Here is a 13,561-nt window from a genome sequence, read left to right on the forward strand (position 1 = left end):
TTGAATATATAAACAGATGGTGCCGCAACTATTTCTTGGGGCAAATCATTCCAAGCAATCACACATCTGCTATTGATAAAATGTTTAGCCGAATTAAAGTTGAACTTTGGCTTCTCTAATTGCATCAATTGTCCTCTCAAATGCGTATTATGGGTAAATGCGAATGAATATTCATTTTAATAGGCGAATATAAACATGGATTTTTTATCATTCGATACTCATGTACACTTGTTCAATTTTGAGGTGGTTATGACCCCCAAAACCCCCCTCTTGAGTGCGTCACTGCATACATGTACATACATGGCATTTACGCAGATTCTCAAAGAATTTATAGTATAATGATTCCAAAATAAGCTCTTATAAATATATAAATGAATTCATTTAAGTTTTATAATAAAAACATGTAAATAAAATGTTTATAATCTTGTTAACTGACAATTTCAATGTGAAAAAAAAACAGATAGATATTTTTAAGTAGGTACCTAGTCATTAAAAATATTATTTTTAGGGTGGTAACACTTATTAATTTGATCATTTAAAAATAGAAGCACTAAGTTTGTCTTTTGTTTTGATTGTTTATGTATATTACTGGTAGATTATTTAAAAAACTTTAGAAATTTGTTCAAGTATTTAAAGTGAGTAAAAAGCATTGTGAAAAAATAGCTGCATTTTCTTATCAACTATTATTTTATAAATACATAGCAAGAAAGGCGAACAAGAAGAGGTAGGTGGTAGGTAAGTAATCAAAAGTGAGCATAGAATTAAATAGGCAGATTGAAATTATATTTTTTAAATATACAGATATATTTAGACCCATTGATGAGAGATCACAACAACAAAAAAATAGCGGAACATTTAGGTATTTTACCCATTACATCTAACAATTTTTTAAACATATTTTTAATATATTTTAAAAATTGGATATCTTTCATTCATTTTTATGTAGATTGAAAAAAAATCTAGAATGATTTTGACCTGTGGGCTAATCTCACATTTATATATAAAATTATTATATCTGTATATTTTAAAAATATATTTAAATTGCAAATACATTAAAGTTATTGCTATGATTTACAAATTCATAAATCAACAATATATTTTTACATATTTATGCATGAAAATCATGTGATATTTATTGACGTTTTGTTAAATATATTGATATTTAAATGTAGTGATCTCTGTCTATGTCGGCCTCGAAGTCTAGCAGTTAGCACATTCGCCTGCCACATATTATTTTCGATTCCTGACAAAGTTGACATTTATTAGTTGTTTAAAAGGTGGTTTTGCACTGCAATATTTCATAGTCTCTGGACTGGCACCTGAAGCGTAAGACTGATCATCTTACCTTAATGCGACGGATGATCGAGATTTGCCACATTTCACCAATTTAGCGCCTTAAGCACCATTAGGGGAAAATAATTGTAAGGGTGGTAATTTTAGAAAAAAAATATACTCAGATGAGTTAGATAAATATTTAAATATTTTTACTTGTGAGCATAGAATTAAGAATAGTCCAGAAACCGCATACGCACATCAAACAGAAGGCGACTCAACTACTCATAAATGAGTAGGTTTACGTTTTGACCCATTAGTTTCTTTGTAGACGTCGCTCAGTACGCAACTCCTGATTCGAATTTAACAATGCCAAAATAAAATGTGTTTTATATTTTATGTTCAAAGTTCATTAATTCAATTACTCTTATCAAATGACCAATGTTTCAGAGTGCACCATAAAATTTTAGAAAAATTAACAATTTTTTTTTTTACCTTACATTTGTGTTATGGTTATATTCTTAGCGATCTGGCAATATTACTCGGCGACTTAATGTATGCGCGCGGCAAAAGTGTGTCTAAGTGGGGGAATTATTGGACACAGTCCGATGTATTCAAATATGATTCTACGCTCCTTCTGGACTATTCTTAATTCTATGCTTGTGAGTTTGTCAAACCGTATCAACAAATTATTTATTATTTATTTAGAGCTTAGGGGGTAGCCATTATATACTATGATAAAAGGGATTGAAAATATGAAGTACAAACTATGTATGTCTAGATACAGATTGTCAGTAAATAAATGCTGAAATAGGAAAATCTAACCTAAATACATTTTAAAAAGTAAAAAAATACTTTAAGCTACAGTTATCGTAGAATGTAAAAATTAAATCTTATAAAAAGGGACTAGACTCATGATAAATTGGATGTCAAGTTCGTAATACAAAAAAATCTAAATAAATAAAAATTCCAAGGTAAATATATATTACCTTGCTTCCTTAATATAAGTTTAAAAAGTATATTTGAACTAATATAAAAACAATACCAGTCAATTCAAAATACTCAAATAGGAAATGACTACACCAAAATATGATACGAATACTTCTTAGAATCTTTTCATATTTTTAAAACTTGATTATTATATTTTATAAAATAAATTATACGAATTCATAAAATATAGAATTTAGTCAAAAATAGGAATTGACACAGCTAAAATTGATAATCTTATAAAAATACAATTCAGCGTTGTGTTCAGATAAATCTGTAATTAAATAATATACAGTACTCTTTTAGAAATCCCCCGCTCGATTATCCGACAACTACTATAATCCGCCATTAAGCACAAAATTAGGCTCTATAAATTGCCCGTATTTCTATGTCAAATTCAGTAGTTCGCAGTGTGCCTATAGACTCGACATAGTTCCTTTAAAAGAATCAATTCCGGGAGTGTCTGATCTAGAATGAAATGTTTTAGAAGACTGGATAATAGACAGATCTGAAGAATGTGCGCCACACTTACTGAAGACGAGCTCATAAAAATATATCAAGAGACTTGGATTCTGAGGATGAAGACAATAGTAATTGTCAGACTGCAATACAGTCAAATCCTAACACAAATTCCTGAATAAAAACTAGTTTTACGAATTATCGAATCGGGTTGTGGTCCCGTGGCTAGTGTTGCGGACTCACAGATCCGACGTCCGAGGTTCGAACCCCACTTTACCTTTTACTTTACTTTACTTGATTTCCATTTTCTAATAGTGAGTTATTTACAACTCGTTGAAAATGGCCACCAAAATTGAAATATTTGGGTAAATTGTAAGAACACAAATTTTTCTATTTTAAAAATAAAAAATTACAATACATTGTATGTATTTATGTTGTACTATAATCTGCCGTTTGCACTTATTGGACACTTGACTGATTTTTAGGGTAGGGGGATTACTGAAAGAGTACTGTGATGCAAAAATAAGTTGAATATCATTACAATATGAAATTTGACTTATTCTATTTTATTAAGTAAATATTTTTAGAAAAAAAATTATGCATGTTTTGCTTTCTGTATATTTTATAAATGTATGTGGTAAATTGGTCTTATTATGTTATAGGATTTATGATATTTATATTTTATTCCACTGACGTATAATAAATAGACCCATTACTCCTGTAGTAGCTACATCTGAGATATAGCAAATATTGCGCTGCCCTCAAAAATTAGAATAAAAGAGATAGAAACCCATGATGCACATGCAATCATTCATGTAAGAAAGAGATATATATTTTATTGATATAATTATTTTTGTGTAGTTCATTACCATAGATATGACACTAGCTGGGAGTCGTCAAAATATTGAAAAATGTATTTAAAAATATAACGAGTAATGAGGAAGTTCTGTGGTTTTTTGAATATTTTTTATTTGTTAATGGACTATAAAACAAAGACAAAAATATTTTTTCAAAATTTTTATACAGGATGTTCTTTAAACCCTGTCACATCCGAAACCACGATGATCAGTATAAGCAAGAAGACATATTAGCATATTTAAAAAAATATTTAGAACGAAGAACATTTTTAAAAATAAAATATTTAAAAAAAACAAATGGTTGCTTACTTCTGCAGGGAAGAAGCGAGGGGGGCGACCGTGCAGTTGACGGTGTATCAGACTCCTCCCTCCCCCTCCTCATTTCTTCCCTGCAGAAGTAAGCAACCATTTTTTTTTCTATATATTTTTTTTTTTAAGATTTTAGTCGTTCTAAAAATGTATTTTAATTTGCCAATATGTCTTCTTGCTCATACTGATCATCGTGGTTTCGGATGTGACGGGGTTTAAAGAACAACCTGTAAATAGTACTTTCATCGCTATAATTTTTCATAGTTTTGTTATTTTAAAATTACACCGCCCGTGACGTCACGAGTTCTAGTCGGTGAGTTTTCCTGATGTTTAAAAAGAGAACCACGCACCCTTCAAAACACGTTAAACATGACTACGCAGAAACCGGAAATCTATCTCAACACATAATTGATTGGCTATTCCAAACACGTTTTCACCTAAACCTGTGACATTCCAAAGTAGTTCATTTGAATTAAAATGATCTTTATTAAATTTTTCATACATTTTAAAGAAACTTCGCTTTACAATTAAATGTTATAATTTTTATGGCCCAATTTACAATGGCACTTAACTTCATTTCCCATAACTTGTTCCATAAATTGGATTGTATTTACGAATGAACCGATATATCTGTTTGATTTTCACAGTCGCGGTGCAATAAAAGCATCTTTTCATCACACGTGATGGCATATTTTTACATAGCATCATGTCATATCATGATAAGTGTCTGTTAAGGAATGAATGCACGGAAGCCGATTACCCACAAATTGAAATGCCATTTTCTTTGCGCAGGTAACATTCTATTTAATTATACGTCATTGTTTTAACTCTAGCATATTACTGTACTATTAATACATATATAAAAAAAATGTTTAGATAAAAACTTAGTCATTGAATTAATAAATTATATTGTAAGAAATAACTTGTAAAAATAAATAAGTAAAACATATACATAATAATAATTACATTATAGTGATGTTAGAATAAATACATAAATATGTAACTTAAATGTGATTGTAATATTTATTTGAATTTAGACAGTTGATCGTTGTTTTAAAATGTCAATCTTCATATTATACTAAATGGTTTCCACTGCACACAAGATATGGTAAATAGATTTAATATAGCTAAATGTTAATTAGCTATGGGTCACACATGTAACAATATAATATTTATAAACACGTTATCCTAATCTTACATATCGAGAACAAGGGCAAAAGTGGATTTCGTGAAAACTCTTTAACTCTATATATAACTCGGGGATTAGACATTGCATTAGGAAGACATCAATATGTTTGTTTACGTAATTATCTATATATTTTCTTTAAAAAGCCGAATTTAAAATACAATCAGTGGCATGAACACAATTCGGACACTCCATGTAACAGCCAGCATATGTTTATCTAACCTTCTCCCGAAGTCGACTCGGCGTACTCGGACGCGTACAGTGACTGATTCGAGCTAAAATAATATAAACAGCCACGCAAATCAAACTTAATATATACTAATACTCAATTTACAATAACTTTAAGGAAGAACCTTCAGGAATCTTCTTAGTTACAAACTAAACCTAATTTAATACTAAAATAATTTCACAGATGATGCCATCTCCACATCTGTCAATTAAATTATATGTATTCCATTACGTAAGTAATGAATACAACAGATCACCATGTTTGTAACACAATTTCCTATAGGAATATCTACCTATAAATGGGTCAAAATTTGACTTCATGCAACAATTATTAAACATAGGTACAACAAACATTTTTTTCTTGATGCAGGATCACAAATACTAAACACTAAACAATGTTTTCATACAAAAATAAATAAATAATTTATAATAATACATATTCGTCAGATTACGAGAATTTATCAATTTTATTCAAAAATTTCCCAGACCATCGTAAACATATTTTGCGGGAGTAGAAATAAATACATATTCTTTTTTTATGAAGCGTTAACAATTGGGAACGCGTGAATGTGCCAAAATTTTAAATATATTAAATGACAATATTCCAACCATCCATCTTTGAAAATCGATATTAATGTTACATAAAGTAAGACTTAATATTTTTACGTAACATTGAATGAAATAAATAGAAAAATGGTTTAAACTCTCCGCAGTCATATTTAAGCTGTGGCACACTCATTTTTAACCAGACAGTTGTTATTGCTAGTTCAACCGAAAAAACGTATTCAGCTTGGTTATTTTTTACTATTTTAAACCGAATCATAAAATCTTCAAGGTTTTCAACATCAAAAACACAAAACCACGCAAATAGTAAAATCTAATACTGCACTAGTCAATACACACACACTGTTTAAATACTTCCCATATAAAGTCAACTTCTTAAATGGTAAATATAATTTCAACATGTTATAATATTTTTACAATTAATATGCTAATTTGGTCTCACATTATTGGGGTTTCTAATATACAATTTTTAACAAGTCTTTGGATCCCACAATACTGATCATAAATAATATATTAATCGACGCAAATAAATAAATAAAATATTCACATTTTCACTAATCAAAAATTACATTAATTCAATTTAATATAACATTTGTAAAAAAATATATAATGGTAACTTTTTGTGAGTTTGGCACATGAAAATATTAAATATTTTGAGATCCAAAACCTTTTGTTCATTGTTAATCTACGGTTCACACATATCTACGTATATGAACACTATATAATATCAAGTTTTTTAGTTTTATTATTTTTAACTAATTTTTCTATTGCGGTGTAACTTTATGTATTTAATGAAGTAAAATTCTAAATAGAAACATTTCTATATCCTATTTTTATTTTTTAAATATTTGTTCCAAAACAATCCAGGAAAATCGCAAAGAAATATATTTTTACATTCAAAATTACTTGGGAAAAATATAGCAATTTTCTTCTTAGTTACACATTCAGATATTTTAGTTTTTCAGCATCTTTATGACATACGGCCAATGAATATTTTTTCAACAGTTAAACTTTCAATTTTCAACATTTAGTTTGAGACTCGCAATCACTGCTACGGTCTTGTATTTATAATATAACTTTTAAATAGTCTTTTTGACACCTTTACTACAAACAACACGAGCCCACTGTATTGGATCAATAGACAACAGGATGTATACAACATACCCCTCCCCTGAATAAATGCATTTTTTATCGTTGGCAATACTACTTATATCGGCAGCCCCGTTCATCAACATCTACGCTGGCTTACCCCGGGACGAACTCTTCCGCGGTGTTTGGTGCAGTCGGGTAGGTAATTAGGAGGAGATGGGTATAGGGAAGTGCCTGATGAGGGGAGTGGGCGGGGACAGCGGTCAGGGGGGGGCGCGGGTCGGCGAGGGGGAGGAGGGCACGGGTGGAGCACGGCGGGGCTTCCAGCGGAAAACCAGAGCCAGGATACTGCGCAGGCGACGCCATCGCCGCCGGCCCCCGCCACTGCCGCTCTATAAAATAAAGAAGTATTGAGTTTTATCATAGCTTAGAATCAAACATATTGCTATCAGCATATTCAGCGGTGCGATTCTGAACGCTCCTGCGGAGGTAGTAAATGTGTTGCTAGCACGTAAAAAGTACATAAATTATGTACTTTACCCCCTTGAGCGTTCAGAATACCAGTCCAGACATTCTAATTTTAATACTTCGGAGACCTTGTGAGAAGATATGACAACGTGCAGAAACCTGAAATGGGCAGAAAATAAACAAAATAAGAGAAAAATACTCGCACAGCTGAACCTACCATGCATTAAGCAATATATATAAGCAGTGGAGTTTAATCAAGAATCACATTTCTACTAAAAGCATCAACAGCATGTTTGTAATATTAAGAAAATAGGTTTCATATTTCAATATTGCTGACCTTACTTTTTTCCATGTATTTAGATTCACATATTAATGATTAACTTTTAGAGCTAATTTAAATCTGTTTTGCACAGAAATTGTTTGATATACAAATCGCCCATCCGCAAAATCATTTATGCAGCAAAAATATCTTATTTCAACAATATCTGATTGAAATACTCCTAGATTTATCAAATACTATACTATATTATGTAGTTCTAAACACACAAATAAACTGCGATTAATTGTGAAACCATTAGTGTGTAATAAGTACAAGTTTAAGGACTGGTTGTTGATTTTATAGGGTGGGTCAGAGCCAACTGAGCAGTTTTGAGGATTCACTACTCGGGCTGGGGTTGAAGTAGGCAAATGGAAGTACAAAGTTTTTTTTATTGTATTTCCACTATCATCCCATTTTTAGACATGATCGTGATTTGAATTGGAGTACATTGAGGTTTCGTTGTGCGCACATTTTACAAAAATAACCGTATGGCGATCGCCAAGCAAAGAGCTTTTTTTTGACACATCGGCATTCCGCGCGCCATTTCCGTCCCTCCTGCTAATGCGATCAAATTTTGGAAACGACAATTGAAAGAAACTGGAAGTACCCCGAGAGAAGGTAGACATTTAGCACCTAGAACAGTCGAAACCCCCGAAAATGTGCAGTTGGTTAGAGCAGCATTTGAGCAGTCACTTAAACGCTCACCGCGTAAGCACGTGATTGCTTTGGGGATGTCACACCGCTCTTTGAGAAGAATTCACCATGAAAATTTGTCATTTCATCCCTACAAATTAATTTTTGTACAAGAATCGAGTGTTATTGACTACGCACGCCGCTAAAATCACTGTCAAGAAATCCTTTGGCAAATCCCTCCGAGAAACTTTTTTTTGTGGCGACAAGGCTTATTTTCAACTCTCTGGGGCTGACAATTAGTGTCAATAATTAACAAAATACCGCTCTATTTAAAACGCTACCATACTCACCAAAATGTGCCAAAAACCATGAGAAAACTTCAGAAATAGCCTTCATCAATGTAATGGTGCTGACAGGCGCCATCTTGTTGATATAACTTTTAAAACATGATATGAAAAATTGAATTACCTACAAATTTTAATAAAATAAACCTCTTTTCTCTTAATTGTACTGTTTTTTATATATAGCCCTTCAAAACGGTTTAGTCAGCTCCGTCCCACCCGGTATTAGCAATCATTAAAAAAAAAAATTATTGATTAGTTTTTTCACAAAAAAAATATTTTTTTAAATTTAGTTACTATTTGGATTTTTAAGTAATACAATGGTAAAAAAAATTAGGCCTAATGTAGCTAGAGGTATCTTTTGGGTTCAGATTACTTACAATAAATTTAAGCATCTAACCTGTCTATGATCTTTACGGCGTATTTCCCTGACCAGAGCATGGAATGCATCATCGATGTAGTGGCGAAGTGCAGCTGATGTCTCAAAGAAAGGACAACCTAATTGAGTTGCCAACTGGCGACCCTCCTCAAAAGTTACCTAATCAAAAATGAAATGTTATTAGATCTACATTGATTAATATTAAAATGAGTTTCTAAAAGTGGTATTTCATGATTTTTCATATATGATGTAAGTATGTTATTTTGGAATTCCAGTAGAGATTCTTACTGGCAATTTTTTATTTCATCACTAGAATTTGATTGTGTTAATAGAATGTGGTGATGGTGTATTTTAGCATTTACATGTTAATGTAGAGAGTGTCCAAAGTACAAAGTCATAATAATTTATTTTAAAAAAAACATGACACTGTCAAAAGTAAAATTAGTATATAATATAATGTACCATTGTATTTGATAATGTAAAATAATTGACCCCCGTGGTGTAATAGCTAGACTATTTGCCTCACACATAGAGGGTTCTGGGTTCGATTTCCGTTGAGATGGCAAAAAATACTCAATTCACTACTGTATTTGAGCGTCAGCCTGTTGTGGTTCATTTTAAAAGTCAACAATAAAGCAAAAATTACCTTTCGTAGGTTATGCAAGTCCCTTTTATTAGCAACAAGCACAAGTGGAATGTCCTCGTGGGGCCGGACTCGAGCGATTAGTCGACGGTACTCCGCAGCCTCTCGAAAGCTCTGACGATCTGTCACGGAATAGCAGATAACGAAACCTTCCCCACAGCGCATGTACTGGTCACGCATTGCTGTAAATTCCACCTAAAATTATAAATTATACACATTACACAAGGTCGGTTAGCTTTCTAATTTTCTAATCTGTTGTTACAAAAATGAAAACATTAATGAAGGAACGCTCGACCCATGAAAACTTACTGTATGTAAGTACAAAAAAAAAATATTGGGAAAGGGTTAATTTATTGGAACCTATTACGCCCGTTGTAAGAGGGTTATGAATAAAAAATTGTTTATTTTCTTTAGTCAAATTATAAATCGTCGCCGATTAAGCATAAGTCACTAAACCAAAACACACAATTTAGAGAAATCGCAATCCCAAAGTTTGGAGACCAAGAAAAAATCAGATTTTTGTGGTTTGGAAGTTTTATGAATACAACACATTTCCTTCATGTCTTTCAATAAATTCCATCGGTAGCTTTTCTTTCAGATACATTTCCATTCTGGGAGGTTTTTAATGTGGCGAGGAGGCTAAAATTTGGTTTAGTGACTTGCCTTTTTACTATCTGGAGAATGCAAGCCAAAAGAGATAGTGAAAGGAAGGAAATATTAGAAATAATTATAATGATGTTATTATTATAAACAAATTACAACAGGGATGGAGAATACCTTAAATAAGGGAATATGGAAGTCAAGGCATTTACAGGGCTTATGACCTGTCATTGGCTGGTTTAAGTGGCCACTTTACACACTGTGTAACATTCACCACTTTGCCTATGTTTTAACATCCATATTTCTTCAATCCTTCCATTTGTTGATTTTAGTGAAGTTAAAGAGCTGAAACCTTTATTGTTGTGAAGAGATTTATCTGACTGAATTATTTCACATACTAGGCAACGCCTGAAAACAATTTTTCAATTTTTAAACTTCTTCTTGGACCAGTTGGTTTCATTACAATATTTGAGTTTGTCCAAATGTTCATAGACAAAAGACTGGATTTCACCCCCTCGGGGGTCATTAAGATTATCAAATTACAACAGGGATGGGGAATACCTTAAAAGAGGGAATGTGGAAGTCTAGGCATTTACAGGGCTTATGATCTGTCATTGGCTGGTTTAAGTGGCCACTTTGCACACTCCCGAGGAGCTGAAATCCAGTCTTTTGTCTACAAATATTTGGAAAAACTCAAATAATGTAGCTTTAATTTTAATTTAACACTGAACGCCGAGTAAATTTTCAGCGCCACCTATTAGTTGAATTTGATCTTTGACGTCTTAGATGACGTAATAAAAACACGTCATTGCCTTACCAAAGAAGATATCATCATCATCATTCCCTTTCCTCACCTAATGGTGCGTAGGGCACTGCACTGGTATAAAAATTGCAGCGTATCTTGATCATTTTTGTTACTCAAAGGTAGGATGACCAGTCTTACGTTTTAGTTGCCAGTCCAGGGCCTATGAAATATTCTTGTGTTAAAACACATTTTTGAAATAAATATTTTTTGTCAACCATGTCGGGATTCGAACCCGAGGCCTCCTGCATGGTAGGCAAACGCGCTGACCATTACACCACAAGGCCGAGGAAGATAGGTAGTAGAATAGTTAGTAATATTTTTCATCTTGACATGTAGCGATAAAGATAGCGTTTTTAATTTGATATTAGAAAACAAAAAATATAAGATTTTATATACTCGTATAAACTTAAAAGATACTTTGTAGAAATTCTGTGTAAATCTCACGAAAAAGTAGAATACTTAAATAAAAATAAATTCAAACAAATCAATTTATTTCTCCTTATTTAATAAAAATCCTAGCCATCTTCAATTAATAAGGGGGCCTTAATATTTTTTCTGTTTTCAACACTCGTTTTATGAAATTTTATAATAACCAACTCGGTACGTTATTATTTGAGCAAAGCGCTAGCATTAATTCTGGCCTTTCATTATCCTGTTGCTTGAAAACGCATCCTGAAACGAATTGCTGAAATAAGGGAATATGGAAGTCAAGGCATTTACAGGGCTTATGACCTGTCATTGGCTGGTTTTAGTGGCCACTTTACACACTGTGAACATTCACCATATATGAACATTTGGACAAACTCAAATATTGTAATAATGATGTTAAGTTTAAAAACATGTTTTATATAAAGAAATAATTTTAACATGTTTATTTTTTTATGTTTTATTATACAAATAGAAAATATATTATACATAAGAAAAATTATGTTTTTTAAGAAAAATTATAAAAATCTGCCTAGCTGTCAATAAATTTTATCTGCCTTTAGTGATTTATGCTTGTTGAGATTTTATTGAAAGTCACACCACTGTTTTTCACTAACAAATTATTTTGATTTACGCAACTTTTTTCTAACTAAGTAACCTTGGTGACTTTTGCCTCTTAAATAACATAATTTTACACTTTAAATGGCATATTCAACTCGAAACTGACCATTTTAGGGTTGGTGACTTTTTAACAGGGACGATATTTATATTCTTTAATAAAAAAGTTTTAAATGTATATAAAAATGTGTATAAAAAACATTGTTTGGATAAGTATCATAATAATTTTTCAAAACAAGTATTTTAAGATTCCCTCCCGCCTTAAAGAAAGACACTTTAGAAGGTAATCGAGAAACTGGTCAGATTCTGGCTGAGTATTCTAAAATTCAAAGAAATTATGTTAAAAAATAAAATATAACCTGGACCAATATCATTTTATTTTTATTGGTATCATGGACGATTTTTTTTTATTGACTTGCATAGTTATAAAATAGGGTGAGTACCTGTCCGGCAGTATCAAGAATATCAAGGTGAGCGGGTTCTCCATCTATCACGGCTTGCTGTTGGTACGAGTCCTCTGAAACATACATAAAACATAAATGTTTGTTTGTTATTAATTTCCACTTTGACACACTTTTTTAATAACCACTATACTTGGTTCCTTTTTTTATGAATAGGGGACAAATATTGATGTTGGGAGTACATGGCAGAAGAATGATATAAAACTCACCAATAGTGGGATCGTGATAGTCCAGGAAGCTGTGACTGACGAACTGCAGAGTGACGGCGGACTTGCCCACGCCACCGTCGCCGAGCACCACGATCTTGTAGACGCGCGGCAGCCGCGCCACGCCGCCCTCCATCCCAACGACACCCCCTACATGCCACTACCCGCACTCGGTACCAGCTCGCCCTGACCCGACGCCCGACACAACACGCAACACTCGATTCGACCTTCTTTAATTTCTAACTTGGAACAACCCGTTCTATTTTGCTCCCAAATGTCATTGAAGAAAAGTGAAACGCCTTTCGCTGCTGCCACCGACGTGATTTTATAAATTAACACTTAAATTTTGTAGTTGCACTTAGGTAATAAGAAGATCGATATAAAAATACGAAAATACCAGTAAACTTTATTGCTTTTTTACGAATTATTGTTAATTTATAGGAAAATACTTAATTTACAATATGCCAGTTCCAGCTGATCGAACGATTGACATCTTCGTTTGACATCTTGTTCATTGTTACCTGTTGAGAAAATAAACTCATGCTTAACCTGATAATAATATTGATTGTTGAATAAAATCGAATAATCGACTGATTTGAACTTTTACATATTAAGAGTATAATTACTGTCGCTTGATTTATTTATTAAATTCTCAATTACATTTCAATTTCTTGCAGAAATATTTATTTTTCGCAATTAATATACTGTTAT

The 13,561-nt window shown here is 32.2% G+C and overlaps 1 protein-coding gene across 1 annotated transcript; it reads right to left on the minus strand.

Annotated features, from left to right (window-relative positions):
• Positions 1-6,226: 6,226 nt before the first annotated feature.
• Positions 6,227-13,366, minus strand: LOC148280538 (GTP-binding protein Rit1-like). Its single transcript, XM_088228211.1, has 5 exons — positions 12,854-13,366; positions 12,627-12,700; positions 9,738-9,929; positions 9,113-9,250; positions 6,227-7,343 (listed from the first exon to the last, which is right to left on the minus strand). Exons 1-5 carry the CDS (start codon positions 12,984-12,986, stop codon positions 7,215-7,217), a joined length of 666 nt encoding a protein of 221 aa, XP_088084337.1. The 5' UTR covers positions 12,987-13,366; the 3' UTR covers positions 6,227-7,214.
• Positions 13,367-13,561: the final 195 nt, after the last annotated feature.

Source organism: Micrasema longulum, unplaced genomic scaffold (assembly GCF_059751315.1).
Source record: "Micrasema longulum isolate JH-2025_06_02 unplaced genomic scaffold, ASM5975131v1 h1tg000570l, whole genome shotgun sequence".
NCBI lineage: Eukaryota > Metazoa > Arthropoda > Insecta > Trichoptera > Brachycentridae > Micrasema > Micrasema longulum.

Coding starts and splice junctions, on each gene's coding strand:
- LOC148280538 (XM_088228211.1), bottom strand. CDS start 12,986: ATGGAGGGCGGCGTGGCGCGGCTGCCGCGCGTCTACAAGATCGTGGTG. Junction 12,701..12,853: donor CTATCACGATCCCACTATTG/GTGAGTTTTATA, acceptor TGTATGTTTCAG/AGGACTCGTACCAACAGCAA. Junction 7,344..9,112: donor GCCGTAAAGATCATAGACAG/GTTAGATGCTTA, acceptor TTTATTTTATAG/AGCGGCAGTGGCGGGGGCCG.